The following is a 26194-nucleotide window of genomic DNA, read 5'->3' on the forward strand; positions in this document are numbered from 1 at the left end:
TCAATTGAATTATTCAAAGAGTTGAAACATTATAACAATTTCTCACAAAAATCAGAGGCCCCGCACCAATCGTCACCGTACGTTATATTTCAGCCTACAACTTTGAAAACAAGTGGTGAAGATGATGATGATGATGTATAAAAGGTACATCATATCATTCTGTAAAAACTATTTTGGTCACTTCAGAACTCTGAGATATATAAAACAAGGTTACCTGTTTAATTTAATGTAAAAAACGAGATTAGAAATAAACCACGTTACTGGAACAAGTTTATATTGAAACAGTACAAGCCTTATACACCTAAAACCGAAAACAGAAGGAAAAAAGATCCCAGTTAAAAGAACAACACGAGTGAGTCGATGAAATGAATTGTCAATTCAAAATAAAAGAACAGCAGTACTTGTTGGCTAATAAGCACGGCAGGTTAGGATTTTATTAAAGTCAGGTCGAGATTACCTCCTCCAGACAGTTTAACGATGTCTTCCTCCTGCTGTGGAATATGGTTATCGTCATCAAATTCAATCCACTTCCCTGTGATTAGGGACAATTATTACATATAGTACAACCATAAATACATAAACCAAATGGCATAGAAATAAAGTCCCAATAAAACTATTTCCAGAAAACTGACCATTTTCTTGCTTGACCCAAGCGACATAATGCCCAAAATCGGCACTTCGGCCTTTGTGGGTCAGCACAGCAGCCAAATCATAAATCCCAGTTAAACTTGTTTCCTTGTCAGAGGGAACCGCTAAAAAAACAAAGTGAGAAGTCAATCTGTCAACTATTTTCTAAAGTATCTCATTTATTATTGGAGGAATATAATTGTATCTTTACAGAGAATAGCTATGGTGTACAATTTCAAAGTAGTTATTCAAGAGCTTCCCTATTAAGGAAATTGCCCTGTAAAATGGGCTTTAGAAACTCAAATAATCTCAAATTTAATCATCAGATACCAAGTAAAAGAGGAAATCTATTTTCATCGCAACCATTTCGTAGTATATCTATATATAGCATATATAAGCATCTGGACCGGGGAGTAAACTGCAAACACAAACAGGTCAGGCAGACAAAAGATCAGGTCATAAAGAGTCTTTTACCTTCCTGAGATGTAGTAGCAGATGATTCTCCACCTGCATTTGATGACCCCTGCATGCATAAGATAAAAAGAACCATTCAAGCACAACTATGCAGGATTGACATTTGTGTTTGCGCTTATAGCTAAATCATGTGATCTCACACCTCTGCATCAGTCATCTTGACATCACCATCTTTTGAGCCAGAGCTCTTCTCATTAGCTTTCGAACCAAGCTTTTTACCTTCATCATCCCTCAGAAGCTAAAAGTTGCATACCAAGTGAAAGTTGGTCAATGATTGCAAAATTGAAATTCAGTATTTCATCCAGACAAGGCAAAAATGACTACCTGGCGAGGACCTTCCAATCATTAGCGAAGTTCATCTGAACACAAATCATAAACATCCAACTCCAGTGGATAATCCACTTTCTGAAAAAGGGAAAGAATTCATGTAATATATAGTCCATAAATATCTTGATTCCTAGGTACATACATAAGGAATCTAATAAGTGTCCGATGATAAGATTAAAGGTGTGAGGTGTCTAAAGGTATTTTCATCTATTTCAAAGTTATTAAAAGAACATATTATAAGCATCACAAAACTACCAATAATTGCATATAACATATAATAAGAGATTAAAACTTAGTAACACTAAGAAATTTATTTATACTCTCTGAGTTAAATTGAGGTGTTTAATAATTTTCTATTAACTGCTTGAATTTTTGAAGATACACATTTGTAAACACTTAACAGAAAAGAAACGATATCATAACAGCATGAAGAGTACTTTCTAATATTAAATCAAAAATAATTTTTATATATATTTTATAATAGTAGACCTGCCATGTAGTGCAGGTGCTTTTTCTAGAACAAAGCTATAATAAGGGTCTCAATTTTTTTAGCCTTTACTAAGTCATCCCCAGCTGGTTAAACAACAATAATTAATTATTTGTGAAAACATGCATGCCAAGTTGGAGAATAAGATTTGCATACCCGCAATATCTTATCCTTTTGACTCGACTCCCTCTTCCAGAAAAACGCACAAACTGAATAGTCAAGTACCTTCAGAATTCATACAAAAACAAAGGAGTTATCAAACAATTTTCTCTTCAAAAAGATGGATGGAAACATGGAAGTTATGAAATATCAAAACATAAAATGGCATCCACATCAGTGAAAGAAATGCCACATGATATTTTAGCAGACTATGGTACAAAAGTACAAAATATGAATATGTGTGTATATTTATATATAGAGAGAGAGAGAGGACAATAAAGAATCCATTACCTTGGCAAATCATTAATCTGGGACTCTTTGAAGTAAATTGCACTGTGCCCCAGGGCAGGAGAAGCTTTTTCCAATTCTGATTTCAAACCCTAATTATAAAGGCCTTATTAATCCTGTCCACTATCAATGGATTAAGAACAATATTCTTCATCTCATTAATGATGAAGCTATTAAACGGTGAACAATAAAAGAAGCTAAAATTGATTTGTAGTTTGACATGCATGGCAAAGCGGCCAGGATAAACCCCTCACTGGAGAATGGTTAAATAATTCCAATATTGTAAATTTGTTATTTGTTTTCTTTATTATTATTATTTTTAAAAAGCTAAACCAGTGCAGATTAGAAATCCAATCAGCAGCAAGAGCATTGAACATAATATCCGTCCCAAACTTGATTCCTTTTTCCCATTTGGGCACAAAGTTGACAAGTGAGACTATCGAAAAAAAACATTGCTTGCAGGAATCAATATACTTAATCATAATAGAATAGGGAAGAAGATAGTTGAGATAACTTACATGTTTTAGACCTTCGTGCAAATGGTTCACTTCCTGTGAAATATGGCATTTTAGAGAATAAATTGATTCTGTCTCAAAACTTTCTTCACCGCTCTCTTGGCAATGAATCCTAGTGGTTGCACACAGGTTCATAATACAAAAGGGTAAATTGTCAAGTACAAATAAGATAGAAATGTGCAGAAGAAAATTTGTGAATTGTACAATGCATTGCTAGGTTATACAAAAACTAGGGACATATAGACAAACTGGCCAAATATTAGGTAGATAATTGTCCCAAGAGTAACATAAACAAAATAAAGAACAGAACAATCCTAAAGTTAACAGGACTTAGAAACTGCATAAACTATTTTGATGTAGGCATGAAAAAGACGAGGAATATTCAGGTTATACTAGTGTAGTCTAGGTTGAAATTTGATCGACTTTATATTTTCTCCTCTTAGCGTACAGGTGGTTTCTTTTTATCTGTATTTCTTGAATGACTGGCACCAACAATCATTCAACAGTTGCAGAACATGACGCTGGCTTATATAAACCATGTTACTTGATACTGTCATCATTAAACAAAAATAAAGACAAAATAATCAAATCTGTAGATATCTACCTGCTTGCAATTTTGGTACCAAAAAGGTCCTTTACAGTATCAACATTTGCACTGTAAAACATTTCCTTTACAGTATCATCATTTGCACTGTAAAACATTTGCACTGTAAAGAGAAAAAAAGATATTAGTAATATTTTTCTACATTGATGTTGGTTAATAAAATAAGAAGATACATGCCAGTAAAGTGTTGTAGTACCAAAAGAACTATGCAAGATAACACTGTCATTATAATAATAATAGTGATGTAAGCAACAAAGAAGAAAACTACCTGGAACCAGGTGATCGAAGAGACTGAGAAAGGGTGTATAAAAGTTGTATCCAACATTCTTCAGTGTCCTGTAGAATATTCCAAAAGATACATTGGCATATAAACAAATGCAAAACCAGAAGAGTATTAGGTAATGTATATAATTTTTTTTTTTAAAAAAAAAAAATCTGCTGCATGAAGACACCATTATGTGACCGGCTGAATCGAGGGTGCTTTATAAGCAATACCTGCAGCCAAGATACATAAAAGTAAGAAGTTCTCCAACTAAGTTCCATATAGCAACAAAATAGAGAAATAAGAGAAGCTATTAACGAATTTTGAAGAACAGAGAAACAACTCTGTTCACAATAGAACAGAAAATATTTCCATAAAGCTCCAGGACTAGTTGACAAGGCACTAGTTAAAAGAAGACAAGGCACAGTATTATACTACTTCCATGAACTTCACCTTATGTAAATATCAAAATGCAGCAGATTCATCTACCCACAAAATTTGCACACTGTATTCTAGAATTTTACCTAAACTCTTGCAGATATGTTTCTTCCCTATAGAGAAATCCTGTTAGCTTCACAAATCAGAGAGAACATAAAGTTTCAAATTATGTGTGACAGGGAAAAAGGGAACAAACCATCCAAAATTGCATTGGCGCAACTGGCTTGACACTTTTATCAAGCTCATTAAATAAGTCACGAGTTGCAACTGTCAACATATGAGAAGTCTGATCCAAATCATTGCTTCTTCCAGAATGTGAATGCCTGATCACAACTAAAACAAAGTATATTCGATCTGCATCATACAGAAATCATAGAAATATATTTCCAGCTTATCATATAATGTGTTGTCAGGTACAGACAAAAAACTTACTTAAACAAAGCAGACTTCAACTCAGGAACAGAGTGCAGACATTGTACAGTGGAATTCATGTAGCAAGTATTTCCTAGATTAAATAGCCCAGCACTGTGACCCTGAAAGAACAGAAATTAACTAGGTAAGAGTCCTACGTTGCAAGGCTAATGAAGAGGGAACAAATTACAAAGATTACGAGTGAACCCACTAAGTAGATTAGGACTTCAGTTAATTAAAATTGTACAAACAAAAGATAATGAAAAACATATCCCTTCCCCCTGATCCCTAACACAACAAAAAGGAATGACAAATACTTCCAATATACTTCAGGACTCAGGTCAAACAACGGACACTTGGGCCCGCATAATTTGAGAATAAGAATAGTTACCAAATGTGCAACCATATGTTAATACAAGTATAGTCAAATCCACTAATATTTGTTTATTATGAAGAAAGAGTTCCTTTGTTGCAGTGTTTTGAGGGAAAGCAAGGAAAAGCTATAAACAACTTAGAGAATGATTTCATCCAAATCTCTTGGTACATCTTAAATAGGCCCCATAATAAACTTTACATCTTTAAAAGGATACATGTCGACTAACAATCTCAATGATTTTTATATATTCCTCATGTTCTCTGAGATCGATGGAAATACATCAAACACTAGACTCAATGATTTTTATATATTCCTCATGTTCTCTGAGATCGATGGAAATACATCAAACACTAGACTAGTGCATATTTCACATGTAAGCCAACTACTTGATACAAGGTGGACATGCAATGAAATCAAATTGCACCCATAAAACTAAGGCATACTAGAGTAATACCCTTTCTTTTTGTTTATTAGTCACGGTGCAAGAACATATTTTTCAGTTAAAAAGAAAAAGAGCACGAAAAGTGGTAGTAAAAGCAGGGAATGAAATAGGCACTAACCAAAGATATCACTTGTTCTTCTTCTTCAAGATCTTCCGTGAAAACAGGGCCCTTTTCTGGGGCCTTAACAATCTCATCAGCTGTGCCTATCATCATCAATTTTTGACCCTGCAAAAACATTTTGGATCAAGGCACCACATGTTCATTAGGCAACTGTGCACGGCAAGAGAAGAAGGCAGATACTAGTAAATGCTATCAAGAGTCTTCACCTGTTTTACTCCAACTGTTGACCAATCTGCATCACCTACATTGCCATAGAACAAGTTAAATTTGTCAATCCTACTCAAAATAGGTTAGTAGAAAACCATGTGCTGACAAATGAAGGAAAATATTGGTAGTCTTTGCACATAAGAGTTAAAGCACCTAATCAAGCAATTTTTCTAGCTATTTTAGATAAACCCTTCTACTACCTTCAATAAGCCACCTTTAACCATAATCTTCTGCCTTTCAGGAGGTACTCCAGTGAGATCATATAACTGGCACTTGAAAACATATGGAGGCTGCCTGGTGTCAATTTCCACAGACTTGAAGATCTGCTTTTGCCGTTTCACACTAACTACAACATTCAAACAATATTCTTAAGAGTCCAAAATCATTACAATATCAAATAAAAAAAAAGGGCATCATGGAACAGACAAATTGTCATGGTGACAACTTATTCCTTCTCTAACTAACCACCGCTCAAAACCATTGCTACATTTTACAACATAAAGCTTTGAATTTGAATTTAGTTCAAAGTTTCACCTTTAGTCAATATTAGTACATAAATTTCCCATAAATTTGATAATTCTTAGCTACTTTTACGATTTGAAACTCAGTCTGAGTAAAACCTGGTCCATAGAGTTAAAAAATCGAATCTTCTTAAATGTTAAATGGCTACCTAAAGTTTAAAAAAAAAAAATTATTGCAATATAGGCACCAAAATCAATTGCTTTTAATGTCACATCTCAATATTTTACTTCCACTATGTACACAACTGTAAAAAGACAAATGAATATAAAACCCCTCAAATCTAAATGCTGAGACAAGGGAACCCGGAACCCACATTGGTTTCGTTCTTTGGTATAACCCCAAACATGGAACAACAGAATCGGATGCAGGAGCAAACAGGGACCAACAAAATCGAATCACCCAAAAAAGGAAAGCAGAAAAAAAATGGGAAGACCAAGAACACCCGTATTACAAAATCCAAAATGGAATCCAACAAAAGACTCTAACATTTCAATTAATCAACAAAAATAATATTAGACCAGAAATGAAAACCCCTTCTAAGTAACATTTAAATGAAACGTTAACTATGAACGGAAGTGGAAAAAATCAGCAAAGAAATTTATTAGACTGGAGAATCTGTTAACATGATTGGAATACAGTGGGGGATCAACCGAAAAAGTATTTTAGTTATTCGGTAATCGATATTTTGTTTTCTTTTCCTACAGAGAAAACGTCTCCGGAGCCGGTTCTTCTCGGTTCGGGTTATTATCCGGTAGCGATGGATGGATACGAGTACGAGGATGACCTTACCGTTAAATGTTAAGGATAAACTTCATTTAGAGTTACTAAATTTGGTAATGTAACTTTAAAAAATTATAAAATGATCACTGAATTTTTTAAAATTTTTGATTTAAGTTACTAATTATTTGAAATTTTTTATTTAAGTCACTGAACTATAAATTTTTTTTTTTAAAGTTTGACTAGCTAACTCTAGACAACAATTTAACAATTGGTATGATAGATCAATACCAATCAACAAGTAGAAAAATATACCTTTGTTCCAAGTAAATCTAATAATCAGTGTCAAAGACTAGAGAAGAAAATTATTTAAATTTTAGTTCGTAGATTCGTGACTTAATTGAAAAAAAAATTGAACTATCGAAAAGGAGAAGTGATTTTGATCGGTACAGGTGATATAAAAAAAGAACAGTGGAATATTTAGGGGACTAGCAGGGCTCTGGTCTCCCTTCAAAATGAAAAATTATCCATTTAGGCCTTTTAAAATTTTTAAAATTTTAAATTAGTAAAAATAAAATTACACTTTGGCCCCCTAAAATGATAAAAATTTAATTTAATCCTTTAAAATTTATAAAGATATAGGCTATTAAAAATTAAAATTTAATTTCGGTCATCTAAAAAAATTTACGGCTTTGCCTCTAACAAAGAAGGTCATATAACAATAATTTCAAAAACCTAGTGACTTGAATGAAGATTTTAAATAACTTAATAATTATTTTGTAACTTTTTGAAAATGAGCAACCAAAATCAACTTAAGTATAATTTAGCCAAATATTTACTAATAAAACCTAAATTACTTTTAAAAAATCTAAACCATTTCATTTTTTAAACAAAAGTTGTTAATTCTACGCTATAAAAAGTAGGGGGCAATAAAAATTAAATAGCGTGAATTTAAATATTTATAATATTTGATTTTCTTATTTCAAATATTATAAATTTAGATAATATTTTAATTATTATACACCACATATTTAAAGTAAATGCAAATGTTAAGTCTCAAATATTTATTATTAAAATTAATTGTAGTTTTGAATATGAATTCGATATCTATATCTATTATTCACTTTACATTTTAATTTTTAATTTATAAAATATTTTTATAGTTGCTAAATACCATTATTTAAGGGATTCAGATATTTATCTTATGTTTTAATTAAATTGGATTTGAATAGTTTTACTCAATTTTAAAACGAATAAAAATTAATTCTAATTTTGCAAAAATTGTAAATATCCACTATTATTCTTACCCAATTATGCTATTAATTATTATTTTAAATGAGAAATTTAAATTATAGAATTATATATCAAATAATAAAATCAATGTATCAAAAATATATATTAAATAATAAAATTATTTTATTTATAAACTAATATTTAATAATTTATTTGAATAAATACAATCATTATGACATAGTTTGTAAGTAATAATAGTTAAGTAAAAGTTGTAGATAAAAAAATCACAATGAAAATGATATCCAAATATATGTAGTTATCATTTTAGTGTCATGCCTAGCGGATCAAAGTTTGTGACCATTGCATACATAATATCTATAGACGTCAACTGATTAAATGTGACTCATTTGAATCTCTCAAATTGGACCAATTTGTGAGACACATGAAGAAATTTATTTACTTGAAGTATTAGTCACCCAAACACTCTAGTAAAATTAGAATTATCAAGGTAATTATTATAGACCATAAGAGATAAAAGATGTATAGAGTTTAAATTCTTAAGACTCTCGCCTTATAGATAGACGTTAATATGTACCGTTGAATTAGGGGAGTTTAACTATAAATATAAACATTTCCCCTTATTTGCAATAATCTCATTTATTCGATTCTTAATTTAAAAAATAGATTTGAGAGCATTTACTTAATTCTTTTGTTGCTCTTTCGTTATTCTTCCGTTGTTCAATTTGTTTTTACTTTATTTTCAATGACTTTGCAATAATTAAGTTAACTAGAATTCTAAACCTATAAGACTAGTGGTTGTTATGTTGAGGATTCATGAAAAACCCAGTGGAGGAGATCTCAAAACACCATTCAACATTGGTGGTGAATAAAATCAGTCCCTAAATGACACAATCTCCTCAGTAAATTTCTGAAAATGAAACTAAAAAAGAAGAAGGAAACACTAGAACTAAAATTACTAAAACTGCAACCAATAAAACATCCACACTTGAAAACAAACTGAACCATTATTAGTGCCACTGCTATCAAAGAAAGTAGAACAAATTTTATTTATAAACATGGTTTCGTACGTAACGAAATTCGTTGATTGTATCAATCATACATATTTATTTATATTTTATATTTTTATTTAAAATAATTTATACTTTTCTAAGAGGAAAAATATAAAAATTTGTATTTTCGATAAAAAAGTTAATAATATATTTATTTATAATTTATATTACTATTTAGAATGTGTTGATTATTAAATGAATCTCAATTCAATTAAAAATATAAATTGTAATAATATTTTTATAAATCAACAATTATAAATTTAAAAAATACATTTTTCGTAAAATTATAATCAATAATCACTATAGACAACAATGACTAATTGATTGAGTAATTTATCATCAACAGCAACAATTAAAGCACGTTAAGCAACACTTTATAGGATATAAAAGACACATAATTTTCAACATATTAGTATTAAAATTTCAATAAAAATTCATTTATTTTCTCATAAATTTTATATAAATGTATTGATTTATATAAAAATTATATTTATTTACATTTTCTTTGAATTTTTAATTGAGTTAGGTAGACAGTAACAAAACAAAGTAAAAAAAAAAAAAGTAGGAAAATTGTTCTCTCATCCTCTTTGTCTGCGTAGGTTATTTTTATTTTTAATTTTTCTCCCATCGTCTGCTTTTACAAGGAATCAATCATCAATAAGAGCACGATCTCACTTTCAGTTAGCCGGATTGTTAGAGAATACAGCAAAGAGGGCTCAGGGCACAAGAAAAGTGCCCACTTTTTGAAGGACTGCAGGATTTGTCTAATTTTTCAAACTTGTTACCTTTATCCCAAATTTTAAAGTTAATTCCTTCTTTCCCCCCTGATTTTAGCTGCTGGGTGTTTGTTGAACTTCCAAATTAAGTTCTGGGTATGTTGAAAATTTTGACTTTATCACTCCTTTAGTTCTGGGGTTCTTGATTTTTATTTTTGTATGTGAACTCGTGGACTTTTAATTATATAGTAATTACTGACTTTTTGCTTTGAGATTGATTTAAATCTTCAAATTTCAATTTTGAAGTGTTTATAATTGAACCAACTGCAAGACTTGCTTAGCCTTTTATGGGAAACCAGGAGGGTTATGTACTGGTTAGGTTCTGAAACATGTTGGAAAATAAGTATAGATAGAAGAAGGTAGGGTTTTTATGTGCAATAGTGCGTTCACTGAATTGATTTTATTTGTGTCAAGTTGACAATGTTTTTCTACCCTGAACTGTTGTAAGGTTGAAGAGTAATGCTGTTTTGAGTTCATGATAGCTTCACTATGCTTATGCTCTTATTTTTGTTATTTAAATTTATCCTAATTTACACTATATGAATTTTTGTTGCAGTCATCTCTTATGCAACCATCCTAATAAAAATGCAGGCAATAGAAAAGGTTTAATTTTTTATTTTGTGTACTATGGTGTCTGGAATTCAATGAATTATAAGACTTTGAAGCAATCGGTGCAGTTACATTGTGTATATGGAAGGAGGGTGAGTAGTAAAGAGTAGAGTGGAAAAGAGTGAAAGGACCGCTCTATCATGTTTTGGAGTTTTTTTTCTCTTTAAATGGAGAGAAATCCCCTCAAAACCTCACATTTTTATATTTCCTGAAATCAGGATGATTTGTATCTAGAGTATCCCACTTTATTTTTCAACTTGAGAATCCAATTTAATGCCTTCATTTTATTTTAATAATTATCTTAACTCTTAAAGCAGAGTACATTGGTACGTAAACTTAGTACTTTGCTGTTCTCAATTCTGTGCACAAGAGTAGCTTCCTCTACTCTGTCCTCTTTTTTTCCTCCAGTTTACTTTTTTCTATTTCAAATGTCTAGATTCACTGTAAGCTTTCTTTTGCTGAGTGATGACTGTAATCCTAATTTTTGTTTATTTATAATCAGTTTGATGCTGATCAATATGTGTAACACTTTTTCTCAAATATGCGGTATCTTATGTTGACAGGAAATCTAGTTCCTTAAGATGCGGGTGAGATTGTCATGCTAATGCTGTTACCAGGTGGTGGGTTAGGGATGAATCCTACTATGGATGATATGAACTTGATTCAAGCACAAAGGCATCTGGTCAGGGATATTGGTGAGGAGATTGATTTGGAGATTGGACCTGGAGATGATGACCCTTCATTTGCCAACACTCCTCTCCTTGGTGGCCCATCACAAGAACCTTCTGCAGAAGAGCAGGGTGAAAGTAAGCAGATGTCAATGGTCTCTGAAATCCCAAATGCTGATCAAGATATTTTGAAGGCACAACCCGCAAAAAGGAAGAAGAAGGTTGTGAAAAGATGGAGAGAGGAATGGGCTGATACATACAAGTGGGCATATGTTGATGTGAAGGAAGGAACAGCAAGGATATTCTGCTCTGTTTGTAAAGAATATGGTAGAAAGCATAGAAGGAACCCTTACGGCAATGAAGGAAGTAGAAACATGCAAATGAGTGCATTGGAAGAGCATAATAACAGTTTGCTTCACAAGGAAGCTTTGCGTCTCCAAATGGCGTCGAAAGATAAGATTGTTGTTGATAAACCTATTTATGTAAAAGGTTAGTCACCTCAATCTGTCATACTTAAGTCTTTGGATTAGTTTGATGTGAATAATGCTCACTGTAAGCTATTAGTTTTTGCTTTTTTTACCTTCCACTTATGTTTTAATATTGTGGTACCTAAGCATTAACTTTTATTATTATTTTAATTGCAGGGTGGTATTACTATATCTAGTATAGGGAACTTGAATCATTCATTTAACTAAGATTAATGCAATACACCATTGAATGAGCCTGCTGTAGTATGTAATCTGGAAGACAGCTTTCAAAATACAAATGCTAGAGGTGTTTTAATCTTTAAAAATAAGAATTATTAATGGGAGTCCAATCATAAATCTGAATTTTCTCTCAATCTTTAAAAATTAGAATTCAAATACTAGTAAAACTCTTAATGAGTTACAGAAGAATTCCTGTCATTACAGATTTAACACTTTGTTCTGACACTGAACAAAGTTCTTGTTAGCATTACAATACATTATATCTTTTGGCTGTTAAAGGACTGCACAATTCTTTTTTCTCTACTCCTTCTGAATGTTTAATTAAAATAGTAACTGCAGCATGAAGCATAATAAAAATAATGCATCTGTAACAGTGGAATTTGTCAGAATGAACCTTGGAGGTTTGAACTCATCCTCCTGGTTTCCTGAACTAAATACCTCTGGTATAAAATTTTGTTTTGAATGATTGTTTTAATCATGTAATGCTGGCACACAAATGTTTTAACACATTGATCACTGCTAATGATGGTTTAGTTTCTTTTTCCCTCTTAGAGAAGGATTAATTGTCTGACCTTTAAATTCATTTTGTCTATTCCTTGGAAAAAATTTCCTCAATTGAAGCCCTTATGTCCAAAACGGCTGGATCAATTATTGAAGCTGCACTGAAAAGGGACCCCCATGAGGCTGAGTTCATACAATCTGTCCAAGAAGCTGTTCATGCTTTAGAGAGAGTGATTGCGAAAAATCCCCAGTGAGTTTGCCAAAAGAGTTTAAATTATATATGATTTACCCTTCATTATATGAACTGAAGAATCAGTCAAATGTGCTATGGGTCTCATCGTGCTCCATTTTTCTTCAGTTATGTCAACATCATGGAGCGCTTGTTAGAACCAGAACGTATGATTATTTTTCGAGTTCCATGGGTGGATGATAGAGGTGAAACACATGTCAATCGAGGCTTCAGGGTGCACTTTAACCAGGCATTGGGTCCATGTAGGGGTGGTATTCGGTTTCATCCAAAAATGAACTTAAGTGTTGCCAAATTTCTCGGTTTTCAGCAGGTACTTTCTGAGCTTTCCATTTCATGTTAATTTACACATTCTTAACTCAGTTCCATATAGTGTAGCTTTCTAGTGCATCCTAGGTAACTGTTGCTTATAGAAACTCAAATATGTTGGTTAGGCCATCTCCTGAACATATGTCAGCAGAAGATAAATAGAAACACAAATCTGTTTTATTGCTAGCAAAAGGAACTACTTATTCATAGAATCAGAATGGTAACAGAAATAAAATGGGTAATGATAAATTCATCTGGCTTTTAAAAATCTCCCATTCAATGAGGAGTTTTCACCTGCTTGCAGACATTAAAGAATGCTTTATCACCCTACAAACTAGGAGGGGCAGCAGGTGGAAGTGATTTTGATCCTAAGGGAAAAAGTGATAATGAGGTCAGGTCCTTTATCACAATTTATTAGTCTCCTTAATAAGAACCTTCTTAGAAACTCTAGCAATTCCTCTTACAGTTGTTTATGAAACCCACGCTGGCAGATCATGCGGTTTTGTCAAAGTTTCATGAATGAGATATATCGTTATTTTGGTACTGACAAGGTAAGTGAGTGAAGCCCTGCTCTTATCTGCTTGAATATGCTCATTAATGTGTAGGAAATAGGAGGTCTTTAGGTCTGGTTATCCATTGTATATTTTCAGGACCTTCCGTCAGAGGAAATGGGAGTTGGTATTCGAGAAATGGGATTCCTTTTTGGACAATACAGACGGCTAGCTGGTAATTTTCAGGTATTTTGAATAATTAACTTCTATTTCAGTTTTCTTCAGTTCGTATGATGGGTAATAGACTTCTATGTAATTCTGGAAATTTTCAAAACTTGCTGGTATGTTATAGAGATTGCAGCCTAATGTCATTGAATTATCTTAACTATTATAACAATTCCTATATTTTCCTCTATACATTAATTTGATGAGTTGTTAGAGCAATGGAAGTTTTAAGTAATTTAGTGAGAATTGAATGTTGAATGAAATCATGAGGTGGCCTTTATGTCTTCATTTTATTCCTTACTTATGCAGGGAAGTTTTACAGGGCCAAGGATATTTTGGTCAGGTTCTAGTCTTCGAACTGAAGCAACTGCTTATGGGCTGGTAACTAATATCCATCTCTGCTCAATAGTCAATGCTATTTAAGTATAGATAGGTCGTGGGTGAATGCCTGGATACCTGACTTTGCAACTTCCTGTACATGAAAGATTCTTATTGTACTTCATTTTTGCAATACCCATCTTGAAGAATGGCGTTGTTATTTCCCTGTACATATCTCTTTCTGATAGCTTGGAACTTGATAAATTTTGCATGTTTCTGCAGGTTTTCTTTGCCCGGCTCATTCTTGCGGAGTTGAATAAAGATGTCAAAGGATTGAGGTTGCTTTTGATGCTTTTTATTAACTATACTCAAGAAAGCGTTGTTGTCTGTCATGGTTCTTTGTATTTCCATAACTTGTGCAAATGAAAAAAAAAAAATGTGGACTTTTATCTGGCGAATAACTCATAATGCATTTATTTTTCTTTTCAAGACCTGGAAGTTGCTTGATATACAAAAATATATATTCATTGCAAATGCTGAAGTCCGCTGTTGATAGTTGTTTCACTAAATTGTTAACATGAATATATTTTCCCCTTGAATCTTTCCCCAGATGTGTCGTAAGTGGGTATGGAAAGATTGCAATGCACGTTCTGGAAAAGCTTGTTGCTAATGGTGCTCTTCCCATTACAGTATCAGGTAATTCTCCACCCACATTCTGTACATTGGGAAAGCCATTACATATAATCTTTCCGTGCACTGGTTGCATAATTCCTTTGGTTTCATTATCATTCTAGCTTGAAAGATGGTCACGGTGCTGATTTCACTTATTTTAATGAAAAATGCTCATAATGAGACAGTTGCACCATTAATGCATTGATCCTTAAGCTAAGGATATTAATTGGTTTTAACCTGGTGTTCCTCACTGCTATTTTTTCAAAGTATACATCGACCTTATCCATTCTGTTTTGCTTCAGAAAAGTGACTCAGCAATTGTATTCGAGTTCATCTTTCTTGTTTCCAAGTTGATATCTAGGTCATCACTAGCTTTGTGTATACCTTTTTAAATTGATTTAGGAAAATAGTCCTGATAGTAAACATCCTTATTTTTGCTTTTTTACTATGTGGAGCGAAACTTGAAAATGCATATCACATGATGTATAATTGCCTCAGTGCAAGCAAATAAAGTTGGTTGCATGTTCAGCTTAGTAAAGATCAGCAAATAAAGGTTGGTTCAAACCTGTCCATCTATTAACACTTGCCCTTGCCTGATATGTGGTACAGATTCAAAGGGGTATCTGGTTGACGAGGATGGGTTTGATTATATGAAAATATCATTTTTGAGGGATCTCAAATCTCAACAAAGAAGTTTGAGGTGTGTTCTCTTCACTGCATTTCCGTAGTTACAATGTAAATTTCATTTCTTTTGGTTATTCTTGAGAGCTGCTATTTTACATTTTGAGTATGCAGAGATTATTCAAAGACTTATGCTCGGTCTAAGTACTATGATGAAGCAAAACCTTGGAATGAAAGGTGTGATTTCGCAATTCCCTGTGGTTCTCAAAATGAAATTGACCAGGCTGATGCCATTAATTTGGTTAATTCAGGTTGTCGCATACTTGTAGAAGGTAGTACTCTGTAATATGAATTGCAAAACATTTTTATATCTTTTCATCTGGAAGAATTACAATACTAATTATATTAGCTAATAGCTATGTGATATTGTGATCTTCCTAGGCTCAAATATGCCTTGCACTCCTGAAGCAGTTGATGTATTGAAGAAGGCTAATGTCATCATTGCTCCTGCCATGGCTGCTGGTGCTGGGGGGGTGCGACCTTTACTTTCTTCGTCATCTTGATGAAATTAAATTTTCATTATCATAGTTTAATTATGATGCATTTGCACAAATTTAGAACAGGCTTGATTTTGCTTCTGAAGAAAAAGAATGTTCATGAAATCAATTCTTAATCCTATATTGATAAGAAGAATTTGCAAATCTAGATTTGAATGGTTCAACCCTCAATTCTTGTGAAGTAAATACATTCACTTTGGAAGCATAATGTGCTTGTGTCTGATTGTTCGTACTCATATGTCTTGGAAAATGATGCTTTGAAAGGAGAGGAGAGCCACCAGTTTTTCACTTTGATAGCCAATGGATTTTATCACAAAGATGCAAAGGGGAATTAAACATAAATTGCGGGGTTTTAAGGAGCACCAAATACCAATAAAAGACTAGTTCATTCTCTTCAACATGACAGTAATCTTTTAAGTTTTAACAGCAAATGCCAGATATGTGGAGTTAGGATGATGATTTATGGCTAAGTTTGTAATACCTTTGAGTTTGTGCATGGTCTCAATGATTACTTGTGGAGTAGCCAAATATTTTGTAGATGGATGTTAAAGCTAAGATCGTTTTGAATGACTCTATTCATCCACATTGGCATGAATTTTGATTGATGTTTTTTATAATATTACTTTATTTCCTGATTCAATAACACTTTGATCACAGGTTGTTGCAGGAGAAATTGAATTAAATCATGAGTGTAATGTAATGCATTGGTCTCCGGAGGACTTTGAATCTAAGTTACAGGTAAGATTTACTTGTGTCTTTGTTGAATGGTGTTTAATTGGACTTATTCTTGAGCTACATTTCCCGTTATTTGCTTTAGTAAAGCCATTTATTTACGTATCCTGCAGTGAATTTAGCATATAATAGATCAGCTTGAACTTAGAAGTGTATTTAACGCATGGTACCTTTTGTCCTGATTGGAAGTATTGAAATTGCAAAAATCATGTCAGTGATACTAGCGAATTTGAGTTGGCTTCTTTTGGTGTTACAATCATAACTTTAAGATTTCTTCCTTTTATAACTTGACAAGTAGTTTTATATCTAGTTATGATCAAATTTGGTGAAGATCCTTTTCTCTGCACTTCAACTTGCAGGAAGCAATGAAACAGACATTCCATAGAGCCCTCAAAGCAGCAGAAGATTTCGGTTATCAAAAAGAAAGTCCTGAGTAAGTGTTTTTCAGCCTTTTGCTCATTGTTTTTCTTCTCTGGTGAATGGTACATGAATCAAACACTCGTTTTTGTGTGCTGTTGATCTGGTATGACCAGATTCTTTCACCAAAATGCAGTGTGACTGTTCTTATTAAAGTCGAAATCAGTTCTATTATACATATCATGCAACTTGTGGACTCAGGTGCGAGTGTTGGATATCAGTATATCCGGCACAGTTATGTTCTTTTTATTTTCGGAGAGTCTTTAGAGGGTCATATCCCTATACTCATTTCTGAATATCGTGTAACATGGAATGAAGTCTGGCCAAGGTAGTAACTGATATTATGTTCTTTTGAACTCCAAAAAGATCTATTGTTCACTTTCTCTCTTCGATAACAGGGCTTTACTACATGGAGCAGTCATCTCTGCTTTTCTGACCATTGCTCAAGCCATGACGGATCAAGGATGTGTATAGAAAAAGAAAGCTATTTATTGTTAGTCAGTACCCTTGACTTTCATTTGGAGATTGCACTCCATAGCAGGAAACTAGAGAGCTCATCAAGTTTTCTGTATTGGTTTTAAGATCTAGATCGTTGAAATCAATGGCAGATAAAAGCTATAGAGATATGACAGATCTCATTGTAACATACATGTAATGTAGTAGTGCCTAGTGTCAGACATGGAAATGGATTAGTTATTTAGAATTTGATTGGGAGAGGAATTTGGATGAGCAATTGGTCATGGTTGTAAGGTTAGGAATATAAATATTTATTCTTTGCCTACTTCCGAGAGTTTCCTATAAAGTTAAGTGCTATGAGTCTTTCCACAACAATATTAATATTAATTGGAAATAAAACGTATTATTTCTTATTATTTACTTTTCTATCTTCTTTTTCCTTCTTGATGACCCTTGCAATTGTTTGCTCTCTCCTTGTGTACGCATATGTACACATTTTTTTGAAATTTTATTTTCTCTTTTGTTAATACTGTTAATTTTTTTATTAAATTTGATAGTGTGACATTTTGAAATAATAAAAAGAATTCATTTAGCAATCATGTAATTTAATAAAAAATTGATGACGATGACAATTAAAATTGTATTTTTAAATTCAAATAATAGAAAGATTAAATTCATTGAAATAAAACTAAAAGTAATAAATTTCAAATATATTTTAATCTAAATTTATTTTTAGCATGTGTTTTAAATTCTTGGACAATACACAACATAAATGGAGCTCGGAAAGACAAAGGGGTCAGTGTGCTCTTTTTGGGGTCATATAGATGATTTTCTTTTCGTTTCAAAATTGAGAGCCCGTGATAGGATTATTACAACACCAGCGACAGCATGGTGAACAACACAAGGCAACCCCAAAACAAAAAGGTCCAGCCTAATCTTTCTAATAGAGGGATCATCACGTCATCATATTACGAGGGAAGAATTTCATATATGCGTATGATCTCCACTATCTCTCGAATCCCCCAACTCTATTGACTAGTTAGACCAAGCAAAGGGATGGGGACAATAAGCACGTGCTAAATTATACTATGAACTCAATGAAAACCATACAAACAAGTTTAATTATTTACTGAGGAGCTTCATCTGCATTAGGTCCAATCAGAAGATTTGGACAGGAGATAGCGATATGATGCTCTGAATTAAATTAAGACAGTTGAATGGCATGCTGAATCTTCTCCAATCTTAATTTTTCTTATTGACGTTTAAAGGGACTTTATGCATGCATCCAAGATAAAACATGATTCTGCTTATATGCATAAAGTACCTACTAATATCATGCATTTAAATGATGTATTTATGATGAAATTAATTCATTTGCATAAACATATGAACAAAAACAATGAATTTCAAGAAATAATGATATGAAAAATAAGAATACTTGAAATCAATTTATAAAGAACATTTTATGCAATAATTAAAAGTATTATATAAATAAGTCCTAATTGCATAAAAGTTCTCCTAAATTCATGTCTAATCAAAGATACTAATTGATACTTAAATAAATATACCAATTATTAACAAGGATAATTCAATAAAATCACAAGAAATTCCTATTTCTAATACTCTCCTTATTTGATGCATATCTTAATGATTTTCTCATCTTTTCTAGATACCAATTGTTCTTAAACAAGATAAGGCATGAAAAGCATAATGGCATCGACAATGTGGAATCAAAAGCACATCAAAGCTACAATGGTACCAAGTACGAAGAGCATAAAAAGTAGAAACAAATATGCAAAAATATATTTCATTGAATGAATAAAAACATGAGCAAAAAGCATTTCATTCAATAAGCATACTTAGTATCACACATTTTTACCATGCTCAATAAAGATAAATCTATAAAGCATGGGACACGGCAAAGATATCCATTCAATAATATAGCAATATAATGTAATGACCTGAAATTTACGGATATCGAAAATCGTGTTTTGGCTTACTATTTTAGAAAATCGGGTTCGTAAATATTTATTAGAAATATTTTCGAAGTTAGTTGAGTGATTAATTAAATTTTAGTTAAGTGAATTAGCTTGAATTAAGGTTAATTTAGTGAAAGGATTGGATTGAATATAGTGTAAGTTTAATTATAAACTAAAGAAAAGTGAAGGGACTAAACTAGCAATTAAACCATAGGTGCCAAATGTATGGTAAAAATTAAATACAAGTGTAAAAAGTATAATACATACATTTGTAATTATGTATGTATTTAGTTATTATTTAAGTAAATAATAATTATTATTAAAATATAAAAATATAATAATAAAAAGAAAGAAAAGAAAGAAAAACAAGAAAAAGAAACAGAAGCAATTCGAAAGTGGGGAGAAAAAGAAAGAAAGAAAAAGAAAAGGGAAAAATTGGGTTTTGAAGCTTGAAGTTTAATTTGGTAAGTCAATTAAGTCCCTTTCTTTATAATTTTGATGTTTTTGGAGTCCTAGAGACAAATATTGCTTGATGTAAGTGGAAATTTTGAAAGTTAGATGATTTTTAGACATGGGTTATGTTGAATGAATTGTTGAATTAGAGATTTAATTGAATAAATTTCAAGTTAGAATTGATTAAAGGATTAAATAGTAAAAGAAGCTATAAGTTTTATATTTGAGGGACTAAATTGAAAGAAACTTGAGATTAGGGTTTTACCATGAATATTTAGTGTTTAAAGAGAATATGATAGGAAATTGAATAGAAATGAAGTATGAATTGAGTGATGAAAGCAAATGTGTTAATTAGGATTAAATAGAAAATTGAAGTTTGAATTGAATAGAAATTCAATTATTTATTGTGAATTGTTATTGTATTAATAGTAAAATTGTTTAATTTTTGTAGCTAAAGTAGTACCGGAGACATCGACAAAGAAAGGAAAAGAGAAAGTTGACGGGGAGTAATCTGAAAAATTTATGGTTTGTATTTCTATAAACCAAACTTAATAATTATTTTTTTGCATTTATTATATATATGGCAAATGGTATAGAGGTAAGTATTGTTAATATTGTATTGAATTGATTTGAGTTGTGAATATCTAACCTGAAATGTATATTGATTGTTATTTAAAAATTTAAGTGAAACGAATACCCTATTAACAGTGTCGGGCTAGGTTGGATATAATTGGCATGCCATAGGATTGGAAATGTATAGGGATACTTCGACCTTGAGTGTAACGACCCGAATTTTACCGTTACAGAAAAAGTGTATTTTCGGGTCTCCGTTTCTGAAAAATGGATTCGTAAATATTTATTAAAAATATTTACGAAGTCAATTGAGTGGTTAATTAGAGTTTAATTAAGTAAATTTAGTTTAATTAAGAGTAATTAGGAAAAATGACTAAATTGAATAAAGGATGAAAGTTGAATTGTAGATTAAAAGAAAATGAAGAGGACCAAAATGGCAATTATGCCATTTGTCCTAAGTGAGGCGGCATAAACATAAAAATCTGAGATTTTTATTTGTTAAAATATATATTAAATTATTATTATATTATAGTATATTATATTATATATTATATTATATAAATAAGTAAAGAAACATAAGAAACAGAATGAAAGCAAATGAAACAGAGAAGAAACAGGGGAGAAAGAAAGAAAGAAAAAGAAAAAGAAAAAGGAAAATTTGGGTTTCAAGGCTCAAAGTTTAATTTGGTAAGTCAATTAAGTCATTTCTTCTTAAATTTTGATGTTTTAGAAGCTTTGGAACAAGACTTTGATGAAATTAAGTTGATATTTTGAGAGTTTATAGATTTTCAAGTATAATTCATGTTGAATAAAATAGTGAATTAAGGGTCTAATTGAGTAAATTTCAAGCTAGAATTGATAATAGGATCAAATTGTAAAGTAAGTTATAAGTTTTATGTTGTAGGGACTAAATTGATGAAAATTTGAAATTAGGAAAGTATGCTGGAAATTTAATATTTAAATGAGAGTATGGATGAAATTTGAATAGAAATAAAGTATGAATTAAGATAGAAAAGTAAGTGAATTTAGTTAGAATTAAATTGAAATTAAAGTAAATCAATATTTTTGTACTAAGACTATTTTGGACAGCAGCAGTAGTATAAGTTTGAAAAATCACCAAAATTGTAGAAATTGAATTAGAGGATGAATAAAATATTAAATTAAATATTATTGAGTCTAGTTTCTTATAGAAGAAACGATATAAGCAATTGAATTGTAAATTATGAGATATAATGAATTTTGTGAGACAAGGTCAGAATGAATTCAGGTTCCCTGTTCTGACTTTGGAAAATCACCAAAATTGAATAAAAATAATTAGAGGCTTAAAGTTATATGTATAGAATCCCTAATGAGTCTATTTTCATTAGAGATCAACGAGAATGTTATCCGAGTTCTGTACTGTGAGATAATTAATTTTTAGTGAAGAAGGGACGAAACTGTCAGACAGCAGAATAGGGGTGAATTTAAAGAATAAACTGTACTTAATGGCTAAACCAAAAATTCTGAAAATTTTATTGTAAGAAGATTTGTGAGTCTAGTTTTAGGAAAAATTAGCGGATCTTAATTTAGAATTCTATAACTCAAGATATGAATTAGTAATGTATTAATGATTATGAATTGTATTAATTTCGTAGTCAATGTGGTACCAGAAATCTCGGCTAAGAAAGGACAAGACAAAGTCAACGGGAGTTAACTCGAAAATTACGGTTTGTATTTCTATAATCCGAACCTAATACTTAATTGTTGAATTTATTTCTTAATATGTATATTAAGTGTTTTGAAGTAAGAATTATTGTGTTTTGCAAATGAAATGGATTGATATAGTATGTGATGAATTTATTGAATTTATATTGATTGAATTAGCGTATATATATATAGATATATATATTGAATATTGAATATATATTGATTATTTGAATTGAATTGAAATATAAATTGTTTGAAAATTTTAAATATGAGATTTGTGATATTTGGATATTTGTTATTGAAAAGTGAATTGAATTGTATTGAATTATGAATTTATGTGATTAATTAAAATGTGTATTGATTGAAAAAATTGAAAGTGAATTGAATACCCTATTAACTTGATCGGGCTGAGTAGGATATAGTTGGCATGCCATAGGATTGGAAGTGTTCAGGATTCTTCGACCTCGAGTCGATGAGACACTGGGTGTCACTATATTTCTTGGATAGATTCGATGAGGTCTGGGTACCAACTTTACTTGGCTAGGCCAATGAGACACTGGGTGTCAAATATTGCTTGAACTATCCGATGAGGCCTTTGGGTGCCATATTGGTGTGTTTGGTTGGATCCGTGTATCCGCCAAGGTCCGAGTCTTGTTAATAGGGGTAAATAAGTGAAAAGATAAGTCGAGCGAATTTGATTGATTGAGCTATTGGAATGAAATGAGAAATTGAATTGAGAATTGAAATTGAGATATGAGATCGAAAACATGAACCAAAAGGTTCATGAAATGAGTGAAGTTCAAATGGATGATGATTGATGTTAGAATGAATTAAAATGGTATATTGTTAAGAAGTAAAGTGTGAAAACAAGTGGATTGTGAATATATTGTATAGAATTTATACGGTAAGTAAATGAAAAGAATTGAACAAATATGTTATTGTGTTTGTTATATGACTTGTATAGAATTTATATGGTAAGTAATTGAAATTTTATCTATAAAACAAATAAATGAATACTTATAATTGTTATTGTGATTTTAAGTTTAATTGTTATATTATTAAGTGTTCAGATTATGGAAATACCACTGAGTATACCATACTCAGCGTACGGTTTGTTTCCGTGCGCAGGTTTAGTAAAGATAGAACGTTGAATCAGCATCCCAGTTCGATCCCGAATTCATTAAGGTAAAGTGTGTTAATTATTGGTAATGGCATGTACCTAGGATGTTTTATGAGAGTCATTTAGGTTGTAGATGTACTCATGAAATGAGTAAATTATGGTTGGCAATGGTATGTAGTATGAATTTTAAAATTTACTAAAAATTCGTAGTGATTCTAAATTAGTCCCGAATTGAATTTACTGTTCATATTGGACCGCGAGGGCCCATTAAAGGGACGACATCTTAAAACTAGGATGTGTGTAAATATTTATTTTAATTAATGACCGAAATTGGACTGTACTGACTGGTAATGTCTCGTAACCCTGTTCCGATGACGGTATAGGGTTAGGGGACGTTACATTGAGTCGATGAGGCACTAATAGTGTCGTTTTGTGTCGATGAGGTACTATGTACCGTACTACTACTATTTTCTTCAGCAATGCCGATGAGGCACAATATGTCGTATCGGTGTGTTGGTTGGATCCGTGTATCCACCCCGGTCCGAATTATGTTAATAGGGGTAAATTTACTGTGCTGGACAACTGAATGACTGTGCTATTGTACTGAAAATCTACTGTTATTAATTGATATAAATTATTGAACTAAATGTTTCATTGAGATAGAATTTTGAATATAAGTAGTGATATTAGATTTGAAATTAATATCTTAAATGCATTTTGTGTTATTATTGATTTAAGTGTTGGTTTATAGAAATATCACTGAGTGAATACTCAGCGTAGGATTTGTTTCCGTGCGCATGTTAGGTACGAAAGCGACTAACAACTCAACATCCAAGCCAAGCCCGAACTCAAATACTTGGTGACGTATTTTATTTTAAGAAATGGCATGTACCTAAGTTGTCTTTTGAAGTTATTTTGTGTAAGAATGATAATGGTTAGCCCATAAATGAAAAGTTATCTTTATAATATAGTCTTTTATATAGTTTAATTTGAATTTATTTAAATGGTACCAAAGTACACTGTTCTGGAAGTTGTAGGTTAAACACTTACTAATACACTCGAGTTGGATCGTAACATTGATGATTTTAATGTGAAATGGATGTATTTAATCATGTTTTGGATTGGTTGAAAGATTGAATTTTAAGTTGCTTGTTATTAAAGTTTGCAGGGTTAGTAAACTTAGATTATGAGCGTGTGATCAGACCGTGTAAGACACATGGCCCTTACACAGGCATGTGAGTAGATCGTGTGTCCCCTGCATCTAAAATTTGGCAAACAGAATACTCAGGTATGACCACACGGACGTGTGTCTCAGCCGTGTGAAGTACATGGCCATAGTTCACGGAGATGTGCCTGGCAGTGTGAAAATTGTACTAGGTTCGAAATGAAAATAAATTCACACGGGTTAAGCACACGGGCGTGTGTCTTGGCCATTTCAAACTAGTTTTTTCATAAGCAACAAGTCAGATAAGTACACGGGTAGAGGATACGGGCGTGTCCTAGCCATGTAAGTCACACGAGGTGACAACACGGGCATGTCATAAAGACACACGGGCGTGTCTCGAAAATCACACGGGCGTGTAGTACTGTTCATTAAGGGAAATTTTGAAAATTTTATGAAAAATTTTATAAGCATCCGAATAGATTCTGATTTAATTTTATCATTGGACCCCGAATGTCCGTTTAAGACTTAATAAGATAAATTATTGAATTTTATAATGATTAATTTTATATGATTCGTGATATAAACTGTAGTAACTGGTAATGTTCCGTAATCATATTTCGATGTCGGAAAAGGGTTAGGGGGTGTTACATTTAATGGTATCAGAGCTATTCAGGTTTAGTTAATTCTCGGACTAAATCGAGCTCAGAATCGAGTCTAGAGGCATATGCCATAGTTGAGTTAAATTTGAGTCGGGATTGGATGCTGATATATATATCTATATAATACTGAATTATTGTTATTTCTGTTTTATAGTTAAAGATGTTTGGTGAAAATATTGAAGAAACTGATCAAGAAATGTATAGTAAAGAGGATGAACCACATGATATGAATGAATCAGAATCTGTAACACCTAGTGTAAACCTGGTAGGTAATCAACCGCCAAATGTTGAAAAGAGTGATACTAGAGAAAGAGATAATACAGAAATACTTCGAGTGATAGTTGATGATCTTTAAAGAGTAGTAGGAATTATACCTACTATAACTCCTACCCCTCCAACTCGACGAGCCCCAATTAAAGAATTGCGAAAGTATGATGCTACCGAATTTCTAGGATCGAAGGGAGTTGATCCGTCTGTAGCTGAAAACTGGATAGAGACTACAAAGAGAATTCTAAAGCAATTTGAATATACCCCACAAGAAAGCTTATTGTGTGCCATTTCTTTGTTACAAGGAGAAGCGTACGTATGGTGGGAATCGGTAACTCAACATGTACCGGAGAAACAGATAAGTTGAGAATTCTTTCTAAGAGAGTTTCAGAAGAAATATTTGGGAGAATTATATATGGAAGACAGAAAATAGGAGTTCTTGATGCTGAAACATGGTGAGATGTATGTAGCGGATTATGAACGGGATTTTTTTAGATTGAGCAGATATGCAATTGAATTTGTACCGACTGAAGCTGACAGATGTAAATGGTTTTTACAAGGATTGCGTTACGATTACAATTGGTGTCCCTACAGATTACTAAATTTGCGGATTTAATTGAGAGAGCCAAAATAATTGAGCAAGTGTTGGGGTTAGACAAAAAGCCTGAAATTTCTCGTTCATTTGGAAAGCGTCCCGGAACTACAA

The 26194-nt window shown here is 32.0% G+C and overlaps 1 protein-coding gene, 1 long non-coding RNA gene and 1 pseudogene across 4 annotated transcripts; 2 read left to right on the top strand and 1 right to left on the bottom strand.

Annotated features, from left to right (window-relative positions):
• Positions 1-217: 217 nt before the first annotated feature.
• Positions 218-6219, bottom strand: LOC108487746 (ubiquitin carboxyl-terminal hydrolase 6-like; annotated as a pseudogene).
• Positions 6220-9771: 3552 nt separating this feature from the next.
• Positions 9772-18002, top strand: LOC108489658 (uncharacterized). Of its 3 annotated transcripts, none has more exons than XM_053020180.1 (16): positions 9772-10152; positions 11229-11822; positions 12662-12791; positions 12900-13101; positions 13402-13488; positions 13589-13648; positions 13721-13834; positions 14123-14194; positions 14414-14469; positions 14742-14827; positions 15413-15503; positions 15599-15756; positions 15866-15957; positions 16639-16719; positions 17073-17146; positions 17529-18002. In XM_053020180.1, the coding sequence occupies exons 2-16, from the start codon at positions 11264-11266 to the stop codon at positions 17602-17604; spliced, it is 1938 nt and encodes a 645-aa protein (XP_052876140.1). In that variant the 5' UTR covers positions 9772-10152; positions 11229-11263; the 3' UTR covers positions 17605-18002. The 3 variants fall into 3 exon arrangements, with proteins under 3 accessions (XP_052876140.1, XP_017649829.1, XP_052876141.1); XM_017794340.2 differs by having other exon boundaries at positions 13748-13834; XM_053020181.1 differs by lacking the exon at positions 9772-10152 and adding an exon at positions 10227-10415.
• Positions 18003-21079: 3077 nt separating this feature from the next.
• Positions 21080-24363, top strand: LOC108489019 (uncharacterized). The gene is made up of 4 exons (XR_008271586.1): positions 21080-21278; positions 22226-22297; positions 23406-23462; positions 24202-24363. It is a non-coding gene; the product is annotated as an uncharacterized LOC108489019 (long non-coding RNA).
• Positions 24364-26194: the final 1831 nt, after the last annotated feature.

This window comes from Gossypium arboreum, chromosome 10, assembly GCF_025698485.1.
Source record: "Gossypium arboreum isolate Shixiya-1 chromosome 10, ASM2569848v2, whole genome shotgun sequence".
Classification (NCBI taxonomy): domain Eukaryota; kingdom Viridiplantae; phylum Streptophyta; class Magnoliopsida; order Malvales; family Malvaceae; genus Gossypium; species Gossypium arboreum.